Genomic DNA, 27,906 nt, shown 5'->3' on the forward strand with positions numbered 1-27,906 from the left:
GGATGTGTGTTGTGGACTCGGGTGGAGCTGTTATCTGGTCTCAATAAGTCACTATAGTGGTTAATGTTCTGGAAATACCATTGTTTTGATAAGGGGAGTTGGAAATGTTTTGATGTAGGAAATGTCACACAGTAAACCTGTTTTTTTTCTGGTCAATTCTATAGAAAAATTACAAGCCATTGGTCTGCAGACATAATGAAAAGTGATAGATGGGTGTTAAGAGGAGAACAACTTTGCTTGATACTAAGTAGTTTTGTGTTTAGTGCTGAATGTCAGCGACAGTCACTCACCCTGAGAATGTGAGGAGGACAAGCGCCACTAGAGGGAGATGTGTCACACTAAACATGACATAATGAACAGACACCTTCATTCTCATAACAGACAAACGCATAAGAGCTGTGCGATAAAAGCTGTAAATTAATTCTTAAATTTTAATTTCTCTCAATCTAATGAAGCACAACTTAACTAACAGTTATCAAAAATACAACTAGAATATATTATGTAAAATAAATGTTGCAGTCCTGCAAAACTACTAACTTTTCACCACAACAAGACAATAGCAATGAAGAACGGAAAAGGTTTACAAGTCATTACTTTTACAAATAACCGCATTTCAAAAATATTTGATGCAAAATTATATATTTTTCAAATAATCTATTCTAAGAGATAATTATAAAGATCTATTCTTATAGATTACGTTTTTTCAAATAATCTATATGATCTAAATCAAGTGTGTCAACTCAGTTCCGGGCCACAGTCCTGCACAGTTTTTAGATTTAACCCTAATTAGTACATCCAGCTAATCTAATCTTTAGGCTTATTTGAAAACTGTATCTGGTATGTTTGTTAGGCAGGGTTAGAACTAAACTCTGCAGGGCTGCGGCCCTCCAGGAACTGAGTTTGACAACCCTTGATCTAAATGGATCATATGTAGCCTAGAAAGCAAGCAAATGTGGCTTTCATGACCACTAAAAGTTAAAACAACTCTGCTCAGAGCACATTTGGTCCCACTTTAGTTTTAAAGTAACACTGAAGACAGATTAAAGTTAATGAGATAATCAAGTGATTAATTAATTGTTTGATTGAGCATTAGTGACGAACAGCTGCTGTTAACAACCAGAATCACTGAAGAAAAGAGAAAACACAAGAAGAACAACAACTGACTTCAGACACAGCCTTATGTTGGAGCATGCCTTACCAAGAAAATTAAATCTTAATTTAAATTTAACTGGACCTCAGAGTTTTTGCTTTTCTTGCTGCCTGCCTAGCCACTGCTAAGACCATCTTTACCATAGCACATATATGACATATCTGCTGATTGTTGTCATTTTTTAGTATTACTTGTTCTTGTGCTGCCATCAGCCAATCAGCATGTAAGTTTGATATTCTCCTGCAACTCCAGAGTGATCAGCTGAACAGCTGTCATTTCAGATCAATGGGAATTACAGCAGATAGTTCTAAGGATGACGTGTCCTTCAGTAATCGTGTGTGTGTGTGTGTGTGTGTGTGTGTGTCTGTGTGTTTATATTTACTGTAAAAAAGTGTTTGCTGGGTATTCGTTTTATGAAGATGACCCTGAGGGTCTTCATACAGGCATATGTGTACAGAAAAATAATGTGCATGTTTTTTTCTATGAAATGTAGTGTGACATCTTTTTTTTCTCTCTCTCCTCTCTAAAGTACTTAATGAAATCCCTCCTCAAAAAATTTTAATCGACAAAGGAGACTGAAATGCAAGAGAGTTTTTCATGTAAGTACATTTACAAAGCTATAACAAAAAAAGCCTTTTGTTTAGAAATTAAACAATTCGATAAGTGTTTTCTAGCTTCAGATTTTTTTCATTCAGATTTTTAAGCTCTTTCATCTGTTTTCTTACTTCTCCTAAGTAACACTGTTTTATTTTGCCATTTTTAACTTATTCAATGTACATACATCATTCAGCTAATAAATGCATCAAGGCAACTACAGATTTCTTATTCAGCAAATTATTTCCAATTAGTATCACAATAAGTTTATCTATCACTTATGTAACCATATATATATAATATATATATATATATAATATATATATATATGTATATGTGTGTGTGTGTGTGTGGGTGTACTGTATATATTATATATATAATATATATATTATAATATATATATATATATATATATATATATAATATATATATTATATATATATATATATATATATATTATTAGTTTTAGAAGAGATTTAGTATGTGAAGTGATCTATGCTGAATAACGATATCTGGGAATTATTTTAAAAGTTTGAAAATCTCAACATAGTAATGAAAATATAAGTTCATCTAATAATATATAATGCCTAACAGTAAATATAATAAAGTGGTTATAATATATATATATATATATATATATATATATGATTTTTCAATTCAGCCTAATTCAAAAAAAAATATAATAAAAAAAAATAATAAATATAAAAAAAAAAAAAATATATATATCTATATATATATATATATATATATATATATATATATATATATATATATATAATATTATTTTATTATTTTTATTATTTTTGTTATATATTTTTTTGAATTAGGCTGAATTGAAAAATCATATAATCTTTTCAACAATTGACCGGTATGTGTTATCTGAAAAGCTGCACCCTAAAACGCATGATTCAGATCAACTCTATTACATTTTCATATTTTAATGATTCAGTAGTAAATTTAAAATTATCTTGACATCTTTCAGATTGGATGTGTGTTGTGGACTCGGGTGGAGCTGTTATCTGGTCTCAATAAGTCACTATAGTGGTTAATGTTCTGGAAATACATTGTTTTGATAATGGAGTTGGAAATGTTTTGATGTAGGAAATGTCACACAGTAAACCTGTTTTTCTGGTCATTCTATAAGAAAACTTACACCATGGTCTGCAGACATAATGAAAGTGATAGATGGTTTAAGAGGAGAACAACTTTGCTTGATACTAAGTAGTTGTGTTTAGTGCTGAATGTAAGTGAAGAGCATGTGAATTTATCATTCATAATGTATAACTGTTTGTAGGAGTAATACGTCTAGTCTGGTGAACTGGGAGTAATATTATCCTCTTTAATGGAGGGAAAGAATAGCAACACTAAATCTAAAGTGGATCTCTATGAAGATCAAGAGGAGGGGAGAACTCAAAGAGCCACATCTCCAGAATCCAGCTGTGTGTCCATGAAGAGTAAACAATCCATGGATTATCCTGTTGATGTCAGTGATGGAGCAGTGACCTCTGACCCCAGGTGAAGCAAAACACTAATCCCGAATATCCCATGTAAAATATAATAGAGATTTGCTGAATCATTTGATTAAAGTTTTATTTGATGTGTGAAGCCATCGTAACCTGATGTTATGATAAGATATTTTGCAAAATATTCTTGCACTGTATGGATTTCTTACATGTAAAGATATGAATATAACCATAAAATCTTATTCATTGGGAAAACCATCTCATGTGTATAGACCCAACTGGTCGAAAATAAAATTTGTTGTCAATTATTTTCATTAGAAGTTTTATTGATTAAGTTTAGCCCTAATTATCATTGCAATGGTGGGCTGTGAAAACAATTTTCTGGTACAAATAATTATTCTACTCTCTTTGTCACCTAATGTGATTCAAAACTGATATTTCTCCTGTGACTCAGCAGTGGTGAAAGGGATGATCTGACCTGGGTTCAGTCTGGATGTGGAGTTTGTGAGCAGGTTCTGAGAGATTCTGTCTCTATCACCTGTGGACATAGTTTCTGCAGACAGTGCATCAATTTCTACAGAAATCAGTCCAGACCATCACCATCAGAACAGTTTGACTGTCCTCAGTGCAGAAAGAGATCCAGAACAAACAGAGCCATGAAAAGATCCAGTTCTGCTGGTTCTGTTGACCTGCAGGAGGAGACTGGAGACCTGCATAAACCACTGAATGATGAAATACAGAGAGTCAAAAACCAGCACAAAACCAGCATGAAGAACAAGTATGAGAGATTATTTGAGGGACTGAAACTCCAGGATGAACGCCTCCTGAACAGCATCTACACACAGCTCTACATCATAGAGGGAGAGAGAGAAGGAGTGAATGAAGAACATGAGTTTTTACAGATGAGAAAACAGCCAGAAACACAACACTCACAACACACTCCAATCGACTGCAATGACATCTTTAAAGCCTCAGCTGAATGCAGGATGTGAGGGAAAGAGCAGATCAAGACTGTTCTTACTAAAGGCATCGCTGGAATCGGAAAAACCGTCTCTGTGCAGAAGTTCATTCTGGACTGGGCCGAGGGAAAAGCCAATCAGGATGTAGACTTTCATGTTTGTGCTTCCATTTCGAGAGCTGACTTGATCGGAGATCATCAGTACAGTCTTCACAGACTTTTGCTGGACTTTCATCCTGAACTTCAAGATCTGGACTCACAGATTTATGAGGAGTGTAAAGTTGTGTTCATCTTTGATGGTCTGGATGAAAGCAGAATCACACTGATGTTTTCAGACGCTCAGAAAGTTTGTGATGTGACTGAGACTTCATCAGTGGCTGTGTTGATGTCAGAGCTCATGAAAGGAGAGCTGCTTCCCTCTGCTCTCATCTGGATCACCTCCAGACCAGCAGCAGCCAATCAGATCCCCTCCAAATACATCCACCGTCTGACAGAAATTCAGGGATTCAGTGAGCCTCAGAAGGAGGAATATTTCAGGAAGAGAATCAGTGATGAGCATCAAGCCAGCAGAATCATCTCACACATCAGAAGAGCGAGAAGCCTCCACATCATGTGCCACATCCCCGTCTTCTGCTGGATCTCATCCACTGTGCTTCAGAAGCTCCTGGAAGAAGATCTGAGTGCAGAAATCCCTCAAACTCTGACTGAAATGTACATCCACTTCCTGCTGATTCAGATCAACATGAGGAAGCAGAAGTATGAAGAGAGAGATCCAGAGAAACTCCTGCAGTCCAACAGAGAAGTGATTGTGAAACTTGCTGAAGTGGCTTTCAAACAGCTGATGAAGGGCAATGTGATGTTCTATGAGGAGGACCTGATTGAGAGTGGCATAGACGTCACTGACGCCTCAGTGTATTCTGGGATTTGCACTGAGATCTTTAAGGAGGAATCTGTGATTCATCAGAGGAAAGTCTACAGCTTCATTCATCTGAGCGTTCAGGAGTTTCTCGCTGCTTTCCATGTGTTTTATTATCATGTGAATACAGTTATGGAAAGACTTAAGAATTTTGCTTCAATACAAAATTTGCTTAAAGGTGCGGTAGATAAAGCTCTCAAGAGTAAGAATGGACGTCTGGATCTGTTCCTGCGGTTCCTGCTGGGCGTCTCACTGGAGTCCAATCAGAGACTCTTACAGGATCTACTGACACACCCAGAGAACAGCTCAGAGAGCATCAGAGAAACCACACAGTACATTAAAAAGATGATCAAAGATGGACATGAACTCTCAATTGAAAGATCCATCAATCTGTTCCTCTGTCTGCTGGAAGTGAAAGATCAGACTCTGTCCAGAGAGATTCAGGAGTTTGTGAAATCAGACAAACACTCAGAGAAGATACTCTCTCCTCCTCACTGCTCAACAATCTCCTACATGCTTCAGATGTCAGAGGAGCCGCTGGATGAACTGAACCTCATGAAATACAACACATCAGCTGAGGGGAGAAGAAGACTGATACCAGCTGTGATCAACTGCAGAAAGGCTCTGTGAGTAATTAATTACGTTACAATGTTTTATAGTGAAGACTTTAATCTGAATGGAATTACAATATCTGTTTTTCTTATAAATGATAAGAAATTAAATGATAAATTAAATTAAATTGAGTAGAGTTTTTTTCTTATTATTGAAATGCAAATAGCAGAATGCAGTTAAGAATATAATTCTCATATCTTTTAGTCTTGCTGGCTGTAATCTCACTGCTCAGTGTTGTGAAAGATTGTCTTCAGCTTTACAATCCTCAAACTGTGTCCTGAGAGAGCTGGATCTGAGTAACAATGACCTGCAGGACTCTGGTGTAAAGTTTATTTCTGATGGACTGAAGAGTCCAAACTGTCAGCTGCAGATACTGAGGTATTAAGAAAAAGGAATAATGTTATCCAGTCATAATACTGATATGTGTCTGAAGACGATCTGTATGTGTCTGTAGATGATCTGACTGTGTGTCTGAAGATGATCTGACTGTGTGTCTGTAGATGATCTGACTGTGTGTGTCTGTAGATGATCTGACTGTGTGTGTCTGTCTGTAGATGATCTGACTGTGTGTCTGTAGATGATCTGACTGTGTGTGTCTGTAGATGATCTGACTGTGTGTGTCTGAAGATGATCTGACTGTGTGTCTGTAGATTATCTGACTGTGTGTCTGTAGATTATCTGACTGTGTGTGTCTGAAGATGATCTGACTGTGTGTCTGAAGATGATCTGACTGTGTGTGTCTGTAGATGATCTGACTGTGTGTGTCTGTAGATGATCTGCCTCTGTGTCTGTAGATGATCTGACTGTGTGTGTCTGAAGATGATCTGACTTTGTGTCTGTAGATGATCTGACTGTGTGTGTCTGTAGATGATCTGACTGTGTGTCTGTAGATGATCTGACTGTGTGTCTGTAGATGATCTGACTGTGTGTGTCTGTAGATGATCTGACTGTGTGTGTCTGTAGATGATCTGACTGTGTGTGTCTGTGGATGATCTGACTGTGTGTCTGTAGATGAACTGACTGTGTGTGTCTGTAGAGTGATCTGACTGTGTGTCTGTGGATGATCTGACTGTGTGTGTCTGTAGATGATCTGACTGTGTGTGTCTGTAGATGATCCGACTGTGTGTGTCTGTAGATGATCCGACTGTGTGTGTGTGTGTGTGTGTGTGTGTGTGTGGTGTGTGTGTGTGTGTGTGTGTGTGTGTGTTGTGTGTGTGTGTGTGTAGTTGAACTGACTGTGTGTGTCTGTAGAGGATCTGACTGTGTGTCTGTAGAGGATCCGACTGTGTGTGACTGTAGATGATCCGACTGTGTGTGTCTGTAGATGATCCGACTGTGTGTGTCTGCAGATGATCCTACTGTGTGTGTCTGTAGATGATCTGACTGTGTGTGTGTGTGTGTGTGTGTGTGTGTGTGTGTGTGTCTGTAGTTGATCTGTCTGTGTGTCTGTAGATGATCTGACTGTGTGTGTCTGTAGATTATCTGACTGTGTGTGTGTGTAGATGATCTGTGTGTGTGTGTGTGTTTGTCTGTAGATGATCTGACTGTGTGTGTCTGTAGATGATCTGACTTTGTTTTGTGTGTGTGTCTGTGACTCTCTGTCTGTAGATGATCTGACTCTGTGTGTCTGTAGAGGATCTGACTGTGTGTGTCTGTAGATGATCTGACTGTGTGTGTCTGTAGATGATCCGACTGTGTGTGTCTGTAGATGATCCGACTGTGTGTGTGTGTGTGTGTGTGTGTGTGTGTGTGTGTGTGTGTGTGTGTTTGTAGTTGATCTGGCTGTGTGTCTGTAGATGATCTGTCTGTGTGTGTCTGTAGATGATCCGACTGTGTGTCTGTAGATGATCTGACTCTCTGTCTGTAGATGATCTGACTCTGTGTGTGTAGATGATCTGACTGTGTGTGTCTGTAGATGATCTGACTGTGTGTGTGTGTAGATGATCCGACTCTGTGTGTCTGTAGAGGATCTGACTGTGTGTGTCTGTAGATGATCTGACTGTGTGTGTCTATAGGTGATCTGACTGTGTGTATGTAGATGATCTGACTGTGTGTGTGTGTGTGTGTGTGTGTGTGTGTGTGTGTGTTTGTTGTTTGATCTGGCTGTGTGTCTGTAGATGATCTGTCTGTGTGTGTCTGTAGATGATCCGACTGTGTGTCTGTAGATGATCTGCCTCTGTGTCTGTAGATGATCTGACTCTCTGTCTGTAGATGATCTGACTCTGTGTGTCTGTAGATGATCTGACTGTGTGTGTCTGTAGATGATCCGACTGTGTGTGTCTGTAGATGATCCGACTGTGTGTGTGTGTGTGTGTGTGTGTGTGTGTGTGTGTGTGTGTGTGTGTGTGTGTGTGTGTGTGTGTGTGTGTGTGTGTGTCTCTGTAGATGATCCGACTGTGTGTGTCTGTAGATGATCCGACTGTGTGTGTGTGTGTGTGTGTGTCTGTAGTTGATCTGACTGTGTGTGTGTAGATGATCTGACTGTGTGTGTGTGTGTGTGTGTGTAGATGATCTGACTATGTGTGTCTGTAGATGATGTCTCTGTGTATGTGTGTCTGTAGGTTGTCTGGCTGTATGGTGACAGAGGAAGGCTGTGGTTATTTGTCTTCAGCTCTGAGTTCAAACCCCTCACACCTGAGAGAGCTGGATCTGAGCTACAATCACCCAGGACAATCAGGAGTCCAGCTGCTCAACCACAAACTCCAGGATCCAAACTATAAACTGCAGCAGAAACTCAAGTATGTTGTGTTTAGGATAAGAAACCTTAATGTTTGAAGCATAATCTCTTAACCAAAATTTTTGAATGTAAAATCATAATTTCTTCTGGTCATTATTATCTCTGCATGTAATAATTAAATCCATATTTTAATTTACACAATGAATTTGTATTTGTACCATATTCTTTACTGTTGCTCAAATATAGTAGCATTTTACATTAAATTGCAACATGTGCAGAATTTCTCTGTACAACCTAAATATATCAGAGAATGTGTTTGCTGAAAATTACAACTAAAATCATACAGCACATTAATTAGAGGATGTAGATTAGGTTTTACACCTAAATATTAAACAATATGTTTAAAGACCATAAACATATAACACATCACTTTTAACTCCTTTGGCTGAAGACAATAAAGACAGTATTTTCCTCTAAAGCTGTTCTAAAAGCATTAAGACATTGAGACACAGGGTTCTTTTAAAAACTGCTTTGAAATTATGGTGTGAAATATGCTATAAAAATACATTTAACTTGCCTTTGTCTATTGCACCTAATTTGGAATGTCTGTATTGTTTTTTTTTTGTTTGTTTTTTTTTTTTTGTTTTTTTTTTTTAAGTTTGGATCATGGTGGGCCCTACAGAATCACACCAGGACTACAAAAATGTAGGTTCTTTCTTGGACACAGTCATGCACATTTAATGAAAACAAATGTTATTAATTAATTAATCATCACTGTTTTTATCTCTTTTCTTGTATTCAGATGCCTGTGATCTCACACTGGATCCAAACACAGCAAACACTCAACTCATCCTGTCTGAGGAGAACAAGAAGATCACGTATGTGGAAGATCATCAGCCGTATCCTGATCATCCAGAGAGATTTGATGATATTCCTCAGGTTCTGTGTCGAGAGAGTCTGACTGGACGCTGTTACTGGGAGGTTGAATGGGGCTCAAGGGAGGATGAACGGGGTTCTTGGGCTCGTATAGCAGTGGCCTATAAAGGGATCAGCAGGAAAGAAGGGACTGTCTGTAAGCTTGGATACAATGACAAATCCTGGTGTCTTTTCTGCACTGGTAATGGATATGTTGTCTGGCACAAAAATGTAAGCAATAACATAACAACTAATGTACCAAAATCTAATAGAGTAGGAGTGTATGTGGACGTGTCGGCCGGCACTTTGTCCTTCTACAGCGTCTCTGACACACACACACTCACACACTTACACACATTCAACACCACATTCACTGAACCCCTCTATGCTGGATTTAAGGTGTTTGAGTCCTCATTGTCTATTTGTCAGATTTAACAACAAAAACACACACACACAAACTTAAATGATGGCATGGACGGAGTACAGATGTAATGGAGTACAGTTGTAACACTAAATATTTTCTTTCTCTTGCACATTGCACACAGATGATGACTGTATATTTATATTCACACTGGCATGGGGACAGTTCTCAGAAACATTAATTTTGTTATGATTTAAGCATCTCATTAGAAAAACAAACAAACATATTTATTCTGGTCAGTACAGTACTTGTGCAGAACAGCTAATAACTTTTGGTTGAAAAATTAAAAAAATGACCTGGGAGGACATTGTGAAAAAACAAGAATATGCAATTATAAATGGCCAGTTTTAATATATGGCAACAAGTCATTAAACATTTCCACTCCCTCTGAATTTTATCTATAATTGTCTGCAAGAATCATGCCACCACTTTGTTTGTACCAAGTGTGTATATAATGTTTATATTCATTTTCATCTATTTTATGTGTTTATTAAATATTACCTTAGAAAACTGATCAATTTTAAATAATTAAATGGATTAAAATAAGCAATTAAATTACACTGATTCTGTCTTATTTGTCATTATTTGGTGGAGAGGTCACAGTGTCTCTCTCACTTCACTTATAGGACAGATGGAAAGCTGGGATGAATTTAAAAGTTTGAAATAGTAAAGTAACAATAGTATTACTATGACAATATTTATTGTATTATTCTTAAAAGTAATGGTTATGACAGTAGGTTGTTAGTGCTTACAAAATTCGTTGAGGTAATGTATTCATTTAACAACAGATTTCGTAAATGTAAAATGAAGTACATTTAAAATTTTAGAGAAACGTTGTAAAATTACTGTATCAATTCAGTAATAAAATCACAAATGTGAATTAATGATCAAACATATCTTCTTTGATTTACTGAGCCAGCAGTCCTGTACTTTATTAACATGAATGTTTTGGACATGCAGTTTGTTTCCATTTATGTTCCTTTAATTTTATTTACAGAAATGTTGCACCTTATATAAAAAATAATAATAAATACAAATGTTATTTTAAAATGAACTCACTGTATGTTGTCTTATTACAGTAAAAACTGTTCTGCTAGAAAAGCATAAAGTCTGTAGTCATCATTTAAGGGAAAGGAACACACTGACTAGGAATGGCACTGTCTGTATGACACACTCTACTTTCTAGAGATACTTTGATATGTGAAAAAAACTACAGCAGCTTTCATATCATGACATTCACATAGGAGACAAACTACAGTATTTCATATGACAAAACTGCAAAGAACATACAGAGGAATGTCTGGAAAACAGTAAAATGTTCAGCAGTTCTCTTCATGCTTCACATGTCAGAGGTGTTTTGTAAGCATTGCAGGAGGGCGGCAAAACCATAATGTCATAAGAACTGTGGTTTGTGCAATGCAGAGTCACTAGGATCATCCTTTTTCTCAGAACTGAGCTTGTAAGACAAAAGCAGATTAACTGGTTTCTCCAGATGCACTGATAACACTATTTTTATTGTAACTATAGTCCTGTATCTACAGTATTCTCACAGTGCAGTCTGACAAGACCTAGTTCAGTCTATTTTATTGTCCGTCTAGTTCCTCTTATACCTAGGATGATCATATAGCATCCTCTTCTGGACAGACACCGATCAGATACACAAAGAAATTTGTTTAAGATACTACAAGAGCTGATCTATTTATGATGAAAATGAAAGTTAAGCTCCACAAACTATTTGAACGGTTTCTTTTAATATATTATGTTACAGATAATACTTTTTTTTTTTTATTAAATACTTCAATCTCTGGGTAGTTGCCCATGCACTGGCAGGATCAATGATATTTAACATCTGAAGTTCTCTATTGTTACCAAATGTATTTTCTGTGATTCAGTTACTGCACTGAAAGTGTTTGTGTACCATCACTGTGTTAATGACATCAAGCTCAACAGAAGTCTTTTTATACAGCAATAGTGAGTAGTTTACTGTGTTATTTTGTGCTGTTTCATACTTAATAGGGAGTGGGAAGGCTCACCGTAGACGTGCTCTGCTAATGCGAAGGAGTTGGTGTGTAAGGAGAGTACATTCGGGGGGTTGTTTTTCACTGGGTAGACTAGCCGATTTTTCCACTGTCGGGCCAGTGCGAGCCAGTGCTTAAAACGGGCCGGTCGGGGCTAATAGCCTCGGACCTGTAGCACGAGGCCAAAATAGAGCTGTGTTTCCACCGTCGGGCCAGAAGCTCCGCTGCGCTTCACTAAAACCCGCCCTTTACACGCCTCTCAGGAACAACGTCATGCAACCTCATCATTTCACCAACAAAGAGAAGTTATCAGAAAACTAATCAGAAATAAATCACTGGAACATGCGCGATCACAAAACGAACACGATAACAGCGGCCTTTTTGTTTGAATGCTTTGTTAAATATTTAAATTCAAAAGCATCGATGTTTTACTATAAGTGATATTGAGCATAATGAATCAATTTATCAGGCTTGACAATTTGTCACAGAAATAAATGTATTTCTATTTTATTTATTTTTAACGCTGAAGCGTTATGAAAATAGCCTGCTTATTCTGTCGAGACTGTTTCTGTTTATTTGTAGTCACATACATCACATTTAGAATGAATGATAATTTCTCTATTTTTATAAAAGCTCCTATTTTTATTTCAAACACTCACTGCTGACTGAAAGTGAGTTTTGAGCTCAACTTATTTTAAAAAGTGTTTAATGCTGGTGTTATAGCTGTTATCTTTCTGAAAAGGTTTTCGTCGGGCCAAAAAACCCTGTCCGTTGGCCCCGAGGAAGCCCCGATGAGGCACGATCGAGCCCCGGAAGTGACAGTGGAAACGCGGCTACTGAGGCGATCCGAGGAACGCGGAAGGTTTGAATTTAAATTGTTTGTTACTGCTGACATAAATAACTAATAACAACTGTACAGTGAATGTAAGCTAAACTATGTCAGACGAGTCAGATGGCCAAGTGTCGGATAGCGAGTGCTTGGATGAAATGTTGTGGGAAGAAGTCAGAAAAAAAAAAAGTGTAGAACAAGATCAGATAGTGGATCTGAACCTGAATCTACTGACATGATTAAAAAGAAAAGTAGACCTGAAAGGGATGGAAGTAAGATTAAGGATCAGCTGTTAATTAAAGAAACATGGAAAGTGATTGTTGTATTTGAACAAAAGGGAGGGCCACACTTACACCCAATACATATCACTAAAGCAATTGAAAAAGAAATAGGGTAAATTAAGCATGCATGGTAGGCTGCCGATTTTTGCAGCATCTGAGGAGCAAAGGGAGATAATCTTAAAGAAAGACACACTGAGAAAGACACACTGAATAAGGCCAAAATAACATTACACATTCCGGGAGTAGTTGATAGATCCTTCATGGTGTCTTGGAGGGGTGAAGTTTCTAAGTCACAACAACTTGCTACTGGGGTTCCTCAAGGCTCAGTACTTGGACCGCTTCTCTTCTCCATCTACATGACGTCATTAGGATCTGTCATTCAGAAGCATGGCTTTTCCTATCACTGCTACGCTGATGACACTCAACTCTACTTCTCATTCCAACCAGATGACCCGACGGTAGTTGCTCGCATTGCAGCCTGTCTGAGTGACATTTCTAGCTGGAAGAATGACCATCACCTTCAGCTCAACCTTACTAAGACTGAACTGCTGGTGGTTCCAGCTAACCCATCGTTTCATCACAGCTTCTCTATACAGCTGGGTTCGTCAACCATAACTCCTTCCTGGACAGCCAGGAGTTGTGATGGATCATCAGTTAAGCTTCACAGACCATATTGCTACAACGACCCGGTCCTGCAGATTTGCCTTATACAACATTAGGAAGATTAGACCCTTCCTGTCAGAGCAAGCCACCCAACTTCTTGTCCAAGCTCTTGTTCTCTCCAGACTGGACTATTGTAATGCTCTCCTGGCGGGCCTTCCTGCATGTACTATCAAGCCTCTACAACTGATCCAGAATGCAGCAGCGAGGGTTGTCTTCAGTGAGCCAAAAACAGCTCATGTTACTCCTCTCCTCATCAGGTTACACTGGCTACCAGTAGCCGCTCGCATCAAATTCAAGGTACTGATGCTTGCCTACAAAACGACCACTGGCACGGCACCAACTTACCTAAACTCACTAGTTCAATCGTATGCACCCTCCAGAAGTTTGCGCTCTGCAAGTGAACGACGCCTTGTGGTGCCATCCCAAAGAGGTTCAAAATCACTCTCACTGACTTTTTCCTGGACTGCTCCCAGCTGGTGGAATGACCTCCCGATCTCAATTCGAACAGCTGAGTCTTTACTCATTTTCAAAAAACATCTAAAGACTCATCTTTTTTCGCCTGCACTTAACTAACTAATACTAGTACTTACCTTTTCTTTTTCTTGTCTATCATATTCAAAAAAAAAAAAAAAAACCCTGCCTACGTGTTCTGTACTAGACTAACTGAGACTTGTCATAGCACTTGTATACCGTTGTTGTTCTCTCGTTGATCTGATTGTTTCTACTGTTCTCATTTGTAAGTCGCTTTGGATAAAAGCGTCTGCTAAATGATTAAATGTAAATGTAATGTAAATGAGTAATGTCAAGAAAGAGAGGAGTTATAACTGGAATTTCAATGACAGTTTCTATTGAAGAAATCAAAAATAATCTGAAAGGGGGAGATATTGTGGATGTAAAGCAATTGACCAAAGGAAAGGAGAAATTAGAAAGTATGTCTATATTAATATGGTTTAAGAATGAAATTGCCTTCTAAAGTTCAAATGGGCTTCATGTACTATCCAGTAAGAGAGTATATTCCACATCCAATGAGGTGTTATAAATGTCAGAGATTTGGACATGTAGCTGCTCAGTGCCGAGGCAAACTTAGGTGTGCTAAATGTGGAAGTGAGCATGAGTATGGACAATGTGGGGATAATATAGAGCTAAAATGCTGCAATTGTGGAGACCAACACAGTGCAGCATACGGTGGATGTGTGAAACAAAAGGAAGCTAAGGAAGTTCAGAAATATAAGATAGCACATAATGTTTCATATGCTGAGGCAATCAAAAGCATTGTGAAAAATAATAATGAAGAGAAAGCAGCTCTTATATATCCACCAGAAGTAAGGAGTACAGATAGCAATAGACCATGCATAAGCACAGAGAGTAATAGAAATACTATAGGGAAAATAAACCAACAGGACAAGACTTACAGGACAACTAGTCCAAACTACTGTGAATGTAAGACAAGAATTTCAGATGAGACACTGTTGATAAAGAAAAATTAGATTATTGCTTTTATGTGTTCAGTGCTTAATGTCACTGTGCTACATGTTAAGAAAAGTGATAAAATCAAATCAGTTGTGGAAGTTGCTAATGATTTTTTGGGGTTAGAAAGGCAGATGATATTCATAAAATACTAAACCAGAAGTATGGAGGGTCTCAAAATGGTTAAAGTATTAATGATGTTTTTCATTCTCCATTGGAATGCACAGAGTTTGATAGCGAACTGACAGGAATTTAAAAGATATGTTCAAGAATTGACAAACAAACCAGATATTATATGTATCCAAGAAACATGGTTAAAACCTCAATTTATATTGAAAGGATATCAAAATATAAAAGTTGACAGAGAAAAAGACAGAGGAGGAGGTTGCATCACATTTATTAAAGAAGGGATCTCATTTAGACACATTAACAACTACTGAACATGAAAATATAGTTACTGAAATCTTTAATGGAGACCAAGGAAAACTAACTGTTATTAATTATTATGACCCATGTAAAGCATTAACAAATGATTTAATGAGAAGCATTAATAAAAGAAGCCATAGAGAAATATGGTGTGGGGATTTTAATGCTCATAATAGTTTATGGGGAAGTAAATACACAAATTTAAATGGTGAAATATTAGAAGAAATGATAAAAGATAGGATGCTAGTATGTTTGAATAATGGTAATGGTACAAGGATAAATATTTATAAGAATGAGACATCATGTATTGACCTCACTTTAATTGATAGGAAAATAGCCAGCAGTTGTGAATGGGAAGTTGATCATGGCACAAGTATTGGAAGTGATCACTTTCCAATATTATGTAAAGTAGATATTGATTTTAAAATTGATGAAATGTATGTCCATCATAGATGGTGGTTTAAGAAAGCATACTGGGAGAAATTTTCTGAATGGTGTATAGATGAATTAAATGAAATACATGTGGAAACAGATCATAGTATTGATGAAATGAATCATAAGTTAAGTATGTTTATCATTGCAGCAGCAAGTCAGAGCATTCCTAGCAATATGAGTCAAAAGGGAAAAACTAATGTCCCATGGTGGAATGAGAAATGTTCAGGAGCTGTTAAGGACAGAAATAGAGCTTAAAAGGTTGTGCACAACACTTACAATGAACAATCTTATGGAATATCAAGGAAAAAAGGCTTTAGCAAGAAAAGTTAAGAAAGCAAAAAAGGAATCTTGGAGACAATTCTGTTCAACAATTGGAAAAGAAACTACACTAAATAAAATGTGGATGATGGTTAAAAAGTTTATAGGTAAATATTAACCCCCACATGTTCCTGTACTAAAGGAAGGACAAAATGAAGCAATTTCAGATATGGAGAAAGCCAAATTACTTGGATACAAATTTGCAGAGATTCATAAAGGTAGTCATATGGGTGAGTGTTTTAAGAAAAGAAAGGAAGAGATTCTAAACACTAATAAAGACATTCTTAATCCTAGAGAGGGAAATATGTCTATATTAGATGCTGAATTTAGTTTATCAGAACATAAAATGGCTTTAGGTAATACAGGATACTCTTCGGCAGGATGTGATAATATATGGTTTGTAATGATTAGAAATCTACCTGATACATTCTTAGGAAAAATTCTTTAATTATTCAATAAGATATGGCAAGAGGGGAAATTACCAAAAGTTTGGAAAAGTGCAACCATCCTTCCATTTCCCAAACCAGGAAAGGATTCTAGCAATCCAGATAATTATAGGCCCATTGCTTTATCATCACATTTAGGTAAATTAATGGTAGATAGTAGTGGCATGGTTAAATTATTTTCTAGAATATAAATGTCCATTTAAACAATATAAAACAGGGTTTAGGAAAAGTAAATCAACTACTGATGCCTTAGTAAAGCTCAGCAATGAAATAGAGAAGACAGTTATGAAAGGGGTCATGGTGGCAGTATTTTTAGATATTGAAAAACCGTATGACACTATGTGGAGAGAGGGTCTATTAATTAAATTACATAAAATGGGAATCAGTGGGAGAATGTATAATTATATACTAGACTTTCTATCACAACGTTCAATAAGAGTCAGAGTTGGTAATGGAATAAGTGAAGAGTTTATGGTTGAAAGTGGATTTCCCCAAGGGAGTGTTATTAGTCCCATATTATTCAATATTATGGTAAATGACATATTTGAAAATGTTGGGGTAAGAAATGAAGGATTGTTGTATGCAGATGATGCTGTCAGATCTTCATCGATCTCTGTGGTGATCATTTAGCGCACTCTTCTGGACAAAATCTGATACACAAATAAATGTGTAAGATACTACAAGAGCTGATCTATTTATGATAAAAATGAAATTTTAAACTTAGACTCCTAACTTTAAATTAGGATTTTACCAATCTTACATTTTGATTTCTCTCATTCTAATGAATCACAGCTTAACTGACAGCTATTAAAAATACAACTGGGGTTTGGTGATTTTAAGAGCTGATCTCGTCATCTTCTGAATATTCATCAGTCCATCTCTGACATGACAAAATTAAAGTGACAAAAGCGAAACACACATAATCCTACATCTGTAAATAGCTATGAATGGTCATTTACTGAATCCAGTCATTCTATATAGTTTGTAAATGTTTACACTGTTACTCTGTTTTGTCTTGCACTACAGGTAGATTTTTGATGGAGTAGTTGATGCTTTGTTATTGATACAGGAACTTGTGTAAAGTATGTGTGCGTGTCAGTTTGTGTTCAGTAAATAAATGTGTTTGTTTCTAAGAAACATTTGAGCTCTAAAGTTCTTCACGAAATCTGACTAAAGCAGGTAGAACAGGAAGAACCAGTCAATCGCACCATTTGAACACGGATAGTTTGACCGGGAAGAAGTTGGCTGTAACAGCTGAGGAGTTTTTCCACGTAAGTACATTTATAAAGCTATACACAACTGCTAAAAATGTGTCGCTTAGATTATTTAAGGTTTTACCTTTTTTTTAGAGTGTTTTTAGTTGTTTGATAGTGTCTTTGCAAACACCATGAGCATTACTGTTACGACGTACTGAAAAAAATAATTTTGGATATACGCCGTCTAGAAGCATTTGACTGGAAAAGATCATCTAAATCACAATCCAGGCACAAACTTAATATAATATTTATTCACTTAAAGGAAATTAAAACACAGTTATTGCAATACACTGACGCACAGCACTGACGCACGTCTAGACAGTGATGTGATACAAACACAGAACAAATCATCTTAAAAAAAAATAATTGTGCCAATTGCAATGTTTATTTGAGGTTAAACTTTTTAACTGTGGTATATTCAGTAAGGCTAAAAGGGAAACTTTTATAACCATTAAAAGTATAATGAATGAATATGGTGAAACTCTACTATGTTCAAAAAGTTTTCAAACTTGTTTTAAATGAATTTATGTATATATAAATCAATAAAGTACAAAGTTTACTATTTTCACGCACTACGATATGAAATAAATCAAGGAAATCAGACACATTTTAAACTGACTTGTTTCCACCTCCTACTCCTTACAAACACTTTTTAGATGCTCCCTTACTTTTCCAGCGCACAAAGAAAGATATTCAGAGGACATTCAGCACAAAATATGAGAGCAGATTATTAATAGTATATGTTTCTTGTTGGAATTAGTTGTAGCTGTTTGTCAAACATGACAATAATATTAATTATCTTATGTTAACATTTTTTGCATCCATTGTTGGAAAGATCCAAAGTCCAAAGGTGAGAATATGAAACCAACTTAACCGCAATAAAAATCACGTAGTAGATGGCATGGACATTACTCAGCTTTTGTTGTTTGTTTTGTTTGTCTTTGCAAAAGATTTGATGACCGTGGGTAATGGCTGTAAGAGACAAGTGTTAGGGGGACAAGTTCCCACCACTTAGAAATGGCCAAAATTAACAAGTTTATTTGGCCAAATTGGCCCTTTATTTTAAATTCTTGCATTGTTTTGCTGCATTCTATTACACACCCTGTTGAAAAAAAAAACAGCATTTGCAGGTTAGATATGTTTTGAATCATGACTGCTGGTCATTAGGTAGTCATGAGCTGGCTAAAGCTTGTCATATGCTGGTCCTTAATTGGTCCTGAGCAGGAGCTTGCTTAGGTCCAGTTTAGGACCAGCACACAACCAGCTAAGGACCATATTATACCAGCAGGCAGCTGCTAATTTAATCCAATTCTCTCATTGACTTCCTATTGTGGGAAGCTGCCTTCTTGTCTTTCATGACTTGTAACAAAAAACAGAGCAATGCCTAAAAGCTGCTATGTGACAAGGTCATGAGCTTCCCACGATAGAAAGTCAATGGAGAGCATTGGATTAAGCGTAGTTTTCAGATTATGACACGTGTTGCTCTGTCTCTATAGTGCTCTTTTCTTTTTTGCTCAATTCATGAATATTGAAAACAGTAATGTGTAATAATATGAACACTGCTGTCAAATCATTTTGAGTGTTATATTAGGTGAACCATTTGTTTGTAGGAGTAATAGCCTGCTTAATGAAAAAGAAAAGCAGTCCTGCCTCTAAAATGAGTCTCCATGAGGAGAAAGAGGAGGGAAGAACTCAAACAGTTACATCTCCAGAACCGAGCCAGGTGTCTCTGAGGAGTGAGAGATCCATAACTCAACCCCCTGGTCTAAGTGATGGAGCCGTGACTTCAGACCCCAGGCAGAATAATGCAGCCCTGCAGGAGGAAACTGGAGACCTGCAGAAATCATTGACTGATGAACTACAGAGAGTCAAAGACCAACACAAAATGAGCATGAAGAACAAGTATGAGAGATTATTTGAGGGACTGAAACTCCAGGAGAATGAAACCCTCCTGAACAGCATCTACACACAGCTCTACATCATAGAGGGAGAGAGAGAAGGAGTGAATGAAGAACATGAGGTTTTACAGATGGAGAAAACAGCCAGAACACAACACTTGAAAGACACTCCAATTGACTGCAATGACATCTTTAAAGCCTCAGCTGAAGCAGGATGTGAGGAGAAAGAGCAGATCAAGACTGTTCTTACTAAAGGCATCGCTGGAATCGGAAAACCGTCTCTGTGCAGAAGTTCATTCTGGACTGGGCCGAGGGAAAAGCCAATCAGGATGTAGATTTCATGTTTGTGCTTCCATTTCGAGAGCTGAACTTGATCCGAGATCATCAGTACAGTCTTCACAGACTTCTGCTGGACTTTCATCCTGAACTTCAAGATCTGGACTCACAGATTTATGAGGAGTGTAAAGTTGTGTTCATCTTTGATGGTCTGGATGAAAGCAGAATCACACTGATGTTTTCAGATGCTCAGAAAGTTTGTGATGTGACTGAGACTTCATCAGTGGATGTGTTGATGTCAGAGCTCATGAAAGGAGAGCTGCTTCCCTCTGCTCTCATCTGGATCACCTCCAGACCAGCAGCAGCCAATCAGATCCCCTCCAAATACATCCACCGTCTGACAGAAATTCAGGGATTCACTGAGCCTCAGAAGGAGGAATATTTCAGGAAGAGAATCAGTGATGAGCATCAAGCCAGCAGAATCATCTCACACATCAGAAGAGCGAGAAGCCTCCACATCATGTGCCACATCCCCGTCTTCTGCTGGATCTCATTCACTGTGCTTCAGAAGCTCCTTGAAGAAGATATGAGTGCAGAAATCCCTCAAACTCTGACTGAAATGTACATCCACTTCCTGCTGATTCAGATTAACATGAGGAACCAGAAGTATGAAGAGAGAGATCCAGAGAACTCCTGCAGTCCAACAGAGAAGTGATTGTGAAACTTGCTGAAGTGGCTTTCAAACAGCTGATGAAGGGCAATGTGATGTTCTATGAGGAGGACCTGATTGAGAGCGGAATAGACGTCACTGACGCCTCAGTGTATTCTGGGATTTGCAATGAGATCTTTAAGGAGGAATCTGTGATTCATCAGAGGAAAGTCTACAGCTTCATTCATCTGAGCATTCAGGAGTTTCTCGCTGCTTTCCATGTGTTTTACTGCTATTTAAGCAGCACCAATGAGACACTTAAGGTCTTTGATTCATTACATAATTTGCTTAGAGGTGCAGTAGATAAAGCTCTCAAGAGTAAGAATGGACAGCTGGATCTGTTACTGCGTTTCCTGCTGGGCGTCTCACTGGAGTCCAATCAGAGACTCTTACAGGATCTACTGACACACACAGAGAACAGCTCAGAGAGCATCAGAGAAACCACACAGTACATTAAAGAGAAGATCAAAGATGGACGTGAACTCTCAATTGAAAGATCCATCAATCTGTTCCTCTGTCTGCTGGAAGTGAAAGACCAGACTCTGTCCACAGAGATTCAGGAGTTTGTGAAATCAGACAAACACTCAGAGGAACTCTCTGCTGCTCAGTGCTCAACAATCTCCTACATGCTTCAGATATCAGATGAGCCGCTGGATGAACTTGACCTCATGACATACAACACATCAGCTGAGGGGAGAAGAAGACTGATACCAGCTGTGATCAACTGCAGAAAAGCCCTGTGAGTGATTAATTGTAACTTTTTTTCTAAATGGAATTACAGTTCGATTGTTGTGCCAAGTGCACATGTCATCCAATTATCCGAATGAACTTTGAGCTACTTTTAATTAGAATGGTTTAATTCTTTCTCAGCTTACGAATTCTGCTCATTTTAATCACAAAGTTTATACCATTTTGACACTGTGATGTAACAGAGCTGACAGCGCAGAATGTGAGTGAATGGTTACATTTTCCTCTTTTCTACTAGTTACAGCACGAAATAAACATTAACAAACTTAAGAAGGTATGTTAAAAGATACAGTACAAATGACTTAAATGTATCATGTCTTGTGTAATTGTTAATGAGAACGTGGAAAGACAGTTTGTAAATAACGTCACGTAGCACTACATTTACCTCAGGAAAACCATTCTGTGTCCATTGATCATTAACTTGCGAGAGAAATTAACTCTAGGGAGGCGTATTTTGCTAAATATATGTACTGTATTATATATTTATTTTATTTTACTTAATATTTTAGTGGTGTATTAATAAATGTATGTTGAATATATCATGAAAAGACTGTGTGATTATACCACAAATTGGAGTAGAACCATGTAGTTATATAATTAGGAAGTTGATGTAAAACTACAACTTCAAAAAGTAAATTAATTTAAAAGTTTGGGCTCTGTCAGTTTTACAAGTAATTCAATTCGTAAATGTATCAAGTAAGTGTAATAGCCTTTTCTGTATAATGCAGGGCATTGGTTGAGAGAAATTCCCTCTTTCTGAAAACAACGTGGACAAGTAAATTTTTCTAGAAAACAAATATAATATAGTACCATTATCTTAGTACAAGGGCAGTACAGTTAAAGCACTGTTCTAAATGCTGTATCTTAATGGATGTTTATTTTATAAAAAAAATATATATATATTTATTTGATATAAAATGTTAGATTAAATTAAATTAGATTCGATTAAATTTTACTTGTATATTAGCTTTCAGCCAGTTGCAGCAGTATTGACAGAGCCAGTTTGTTCAGTAAACCACCTTTTAACCACTTTTACAAGAATGCAGTTGATATTATGTGTTTTATTCTCTTTCAGTTTTGCTGGCTGTAATATCACTGCTCAGTCCTGTGAAACTGTGTCATCAGCTCTACAATCCTCAAACTATGTCCTGAGAGAGCTGGATCTGAGTAACAATGACCTGCAGGATTCGGGAGTGAAACTGCTCTGTGATGGACTGAAGAGTCCAAACTGTCAGCTGCAGATACTGAGGTATTAAGAACATATAGAAAGATGTGTCTGAGTAACAATGACCTGCATGTCTGTGTGTGTATGTAGATTATTTGACTGTGTTTGTCTGTATATGATTTGACTGTGTGTCTGTCGTCGATCTCTGTGTGCCTGTAGATGATCTGTGTGTGTGTGTGTGTGTGTGTGTGTGTGTGTGTGTGTAAATGTGTGTAGTGTCTGTCTGTGTGTGTGTCTGTAGATGATCTGTCTGTGTGTGTGTCTGTAGATGGTCTGTCTGTGTGTGTGTCTGTAGATGGTCTGTCTGTGTGTGTGTCTGTAGATGATCTGTCTGTAGATGATCTGTCTGTTTTGTGTCTGTAGATGATCTGTCTGTGTGTGTGTGTCTGTAGGTTGATGACTTGTGTGTGTCTATAGATGATCTGACTGTGTCTGTAGATGATCTGTCTCTGTGTCTGTAAATGATCTGTCTCTGTGTGTGTCTGTGTCTGTGTGTCTGTAGGTTGTCTGGCTGTATGGTGACAGAGGAAGGCTGTGGTTATTTCTCTTCAGCTCTGAGTTCAAACCCCTCACACCTGAGAGAGCTGGATCTGAGCTACAATCACCCAGGACAATCAGGAGTCCAGCTGCTCAACCACAAACTGCAGGATCCAAACTATAAACTGCAGATACTCAAGTATGTTGAGTCCAATTAATAAACCTCAATATTTGCAGTGGATGATGACATTGTCTGTAGGCCCAGACCTACTGGGAAGAATTGTTCTTCTCAGTCTAGATCTAAGAGAGAAATTGTAAGCTTAAAATAGAACAAAAAATTAGAGAAGGGCATTAATTAGAAGATGCAAATTGGGTAAGGAGAATTTGAAGTTTTAACAGAACTCAATACATGGAAATTAAATATTAAGTAATGTTTTATCCAAGAGTATATCCATGAATCAAAACTCCTTTTCCTCCTTCGGCTGTTCACTAGGACCTAAAGACATTGAGTCAAACAGCTCTGTAAAGCTGATTTAAAATGATACATATAAGGAAAAGCACTGCATGTAAATTTGGCATGACTGTATAGTAATGGACTGTATGTGAAAAACTATTTCAGCTAGTCACAATTAGTTTTTTTTCTGTATGTTTGTGTCTCTTTTTAGTTTGGATCATGGAGGGCCCTTCAGGATCAAACCAGGACTTCGAAAATGTAGGTTTCTCTCTCTAACACAGACTTGCACATTAAATGAAAACAACTGAGATTAATAAACTGTTTTTATTTGTCTTCTTGTGTTCAGATGCATGTGATCTCACACTGGATCCAAACACAGCAAACACTCAACTCATCCTGTCTGAGGAGAACAGAAAGATCTCGTATGTGGAAGATCATCAGCCGTATCCTGATCATCCAGAGAGATTTGCTGATATTCCTCAGGTTCTGTGTCGAGAGAGTCTGACTGGATGCTGTTACTGGGAGGTTGAATGGGGCACTTGGGCTCGTATAGCAGTGACATATAAAGGAATCAGCAGGAAAGAAGGGACTGTCTGTAAGTTTGGATACAATGACAAATCCTGGTGTCTGAATTGCTCTTTAAATGGAACTGCTGTTTGGCACAACAATGTCTTCACTATTGTAACACAGTCACCTCCCTCTACTAGAGTAGGCATTTATCTGGACTGGCCGGCCGGCACTCTGTCCTTCTACAGGGTCTCTGACACACACACACTCACACATTTACACACATTCAAGACCATATTCACTGAACCCCTCTATGCTGGATTTAAGGTGTTTGAGTCTGAACTGTCTCTGTGTCAGATTTAACAACAAATACACACACACAGCCTACCTCTGACACTGCTTTTTATACCTCCATAGAAATCTTGGTTATATGTCTGATGATACCTGTAAGAATCACTGTGTACGTTTTATATAGAATATAACTAGTATATAATGTATATATATAACAGTATATAATGTAACTAAATTAATGTATGAAAATGTAATACATGTAAATGTCTATAAAAACATGCTGTAAAATGTGAGAGTGTTAAAATACTAAATATAGTCAATCATAAAACAACATGTGATGTGTCTTATTTGTAGTTAATTTATGCAAATACATTAAGTTATAGCCCGAGTCACATTCAGGCCATAATTTCTTCAGCACTGCAATTGAACCAGTTCCTAAAGACATGCTGTTCCTGCAGTGTGTTTACTGTAAATCTGATCATAAGAAACAAGTGATCTGTGTCTACACCAGAAATGTAATGACATCAGTAGATAAGCAGATATGGATAAATTACTCAACGGACACAATAAGCCAAACTCATAGTTTATATACAGCAGGCTATGTTTTTCTTTGAATAGACCTGCTTCAAACAACGCTCACTAATGCACCATGGCAAAGGACCAAAATATTATATTGATAAATTATTTAGACATTTACACTAGATGAGTTCATAACACTAGTTACTCATTTTATGTATGAACTATTTGTGTGAACTGTATCTAACTGTACGTTTTATGGTGGATTGGGATAAGGAAACTGAATGTTCTTCTATCTCTGATGAACATCTTGACCCCCCCTTCTGGAAAAAACAAAGAACGTTATTTAATGTTTATGTTCACCATTCACAGCTGAACTGAGAATGTCTTTTAAATTCCTGAATTTGAACTGAATTTAAGGGAAGTAAGCAGATAGAATTCAGAATTGCAATTTGAATGTGAATTGTGATGTGTCTTTATTGAGATTCACTTTAAGTGTAAAATACTGAACTTGAGTTATCGATTAGTCATTAAAACACTGCTAATTGAAAGTTGGGTTATAGTCTGAGTCAAATTCAGCAGGTTTGGGGTTCAGCTGTGGATCTGGATCTTCTCTGTGAAGTTCCTCTGAATAGTGTCTCAGTCATAGATGGTGGTTCTAGTGCTGGATTCACCAGCTGATTCTCATAAACACAGGAAAGTGCAGATTTTAGTGCAGAACTGTGAAGTTAAACTGTAAATAGTGAAGCGTATCAAACCTTTCTGGTGTTGAGTCTAGTTTCTCTGTGAGAAATCTCTCTCTTCACGCTTCAGATGTCAGAGGTGTTTAGTAAGCATGAGAGCAGTTGAACCATAATGTCTAAGAACTGTGATTAGTGGAATGAAGAGTCACTGAGCTCCTCCTGTTCTCTCTGAACTGAATGTGTGAGACAAATGCCAATAAACTGGTTTCTCCAGATCTTTACCGTTTACTGTAAATCTGATAATGAGCAACCAACCCTGTATCCATACAAACACAGTGCAGTCTGTTTGTACTGTCAGTTTGTTCATTAATTAATGAGCTGTAACTGTAACGGTTATTTGCATAAAAAATAACCTTATACCCCAGTGAGGAAGGAAAATACTTTCTTACTGAACGAACCCTTCACTCTTAAGACACAAACCCAAACTCTCATTTTACATAGACTATAATAAAAATAATAAAAATAAAAAACAACAAATAAAATAAACTGGATAAACCGCATATCTAGCTGATTACAGCCTATACATGGGAGATGACCATATATTATATGAATAGATGCATTAAGACATTATGAATGTTTAAACTAAGGCTATAAATTTTATGCTAGATTGAATAGGTATTAGAAACAGGATCCCCTAATATCTGGTGAACATGTAGCACCCTCTTCTGAAAAGAGATTTTCCTTAAATATTTATTAATTTATGTTCACCGTTCAGAATTTAACTAAGAATGAAATATCTTAAAGGATCTACTGACACACACAGAGAACAGCTCAAGAAGATCACGTATAAGGAAGATCATCAGCCGTATCCTGATCATCCAGAGAGTTTTGATGATGTTCCTCGGGTTCTGAGTGAGAGTCTGACTGGACGCTGTTACTGGGAGACTGAATGGGGCACTTGGGCTCGTATAGCAGTGACATATAAAGGGATCAGCAGGAAAGAAGGGACTGTCTGTAAGTTTGGATACAATGGCAAATCCTGGAGTCTTTTCTGCACTGAGACTGGATTTGCTTTATGGCACGACAATAACCCCAATAAAATACCAACTCCTTTACCATCTAACAGAGCAGGAGTGTATCTGGACTGGCCGGCTGGTACTCTGTCCTTCTACACGGTCTCTGAAACAAACACACTCTCACACTTACACACATTCAACACCACATTCACTGAATCCCTGTATGCTGGATGTAAGGTGTAAAAGTCTGAACTGTCTCTGTATCAGATATAACAACAAACACACTTTGCACCTCTTTCACTTTCTTGCTCATATGGTTGTGAGTGGAAAAGTTTGATCAGAAAGTGCAGGTTTTACTGTCTGGTCCATGAGCAGCTGTAAATTTAAACTGTAAATAATTAAGCTCATAAAACCTTTCTAGGTTCAGTCTAGCTTATGGTTTTATATATTGCACATAAACCAGACTCTTGTGTTTAGTCAGCACCTCCAGGCAGTGTTTATGTATTTTCCATTTTACATACATAACAGTTTCAGATGTGCAGTTTGCTTCTTTTTGTTCTGTTTATTTTTATTGAAATGCGGCATTTTATATACTGTTGGTCTATTGTCAGAGTAAAACAGTAAAAAATACAAAAGTTCTTTGACACTAACTCACCACATGTCGTTTATTTACAGTGAAATCGTTCTGTAAGTAAGGCTTCAAGGGTGTGGAGATTGATCAGAGGTTATAAACACTGACTAGGACTGACACTTTTTTCACATAACAATCTCCATTCTTAATAGAAATACTTTAGAACTCTGGTAGCTTCTATGTCTTTACTGTCAGAGAGGAGACAGATTACTTTAAAAGACACAAAAATAATGCAACATACAGAATGTCTTGAAGTGTCTAGAACATCCACAATTGCACAGACAACAAGCTCAAGGTATTTAGTGTCAACTGCTATGGGTGTTCAGTTTCTCAGTATATCCTTTTACATTCAGTAGTTCTCTTCAAGAGTCAGAATAGTTATCAAAGCATAACAGAGGGCGGTGGAACTGGTTTGTGGAGTGTGAATGGAAGAAAAGAAAAAAAAAGCATATGAACCAGTTCCTGCAGATATCTTCCTGCAGTTTGTTTACTGTAAATGTGCCCTTAAATGAATAATTAGAACGCAGTTTAATTTATTTGTTCATCCCTTGAATAAATAACTTTAAACAATATGCTAGAGATAGAGGTTGCAACTGTTTTACCACAAAAAAGTTATACTGACTTTGGGGAA

At 37.3% G+C, this 27,906-nt stretch overlaps 1 protein-coding gene across 1 annotated transcript in view; it reads left to right on the forward strand.

Annotated features, from left to right (window-relative positions):
• The first annotated feature begins 2,710 nt into the window (after positions 1-2,710).
• LOC109053278 (protein NLRC3-like) overlaps positions 2,711-27,906 on the forward strand; it is a 426,767-nt gene continuing 401,571 nt past the window's right edge. The window contains 2 exon segments of the mRNA XM_042765376.1: positions 2,711-3,259; positions 3,662-5,707. Of these exon segments, the coding sequence (XP_042621310.1) occupies positions 3,087-3,259; positions 3,662-5,707 (2,219 nt within the window). The 5' untranslated portion in view covers positions 2,711-3,086.

Source organism: Cyprinus carpio, chromosome A1, assembly GCF_018340385.1.
Source record: "Cyprinus carpio isolate SPL01 chromosome A1, ASM1834038v1, whole genome shotgun sequence".
Classification (NCBI taxonomy): domain Eukaryota; kingdom Metazoa; phylum Chordata; class Actinopteri; order Cypriniformes; family Cyprinidae; genus Cyprinus; species Cyprinus carpio.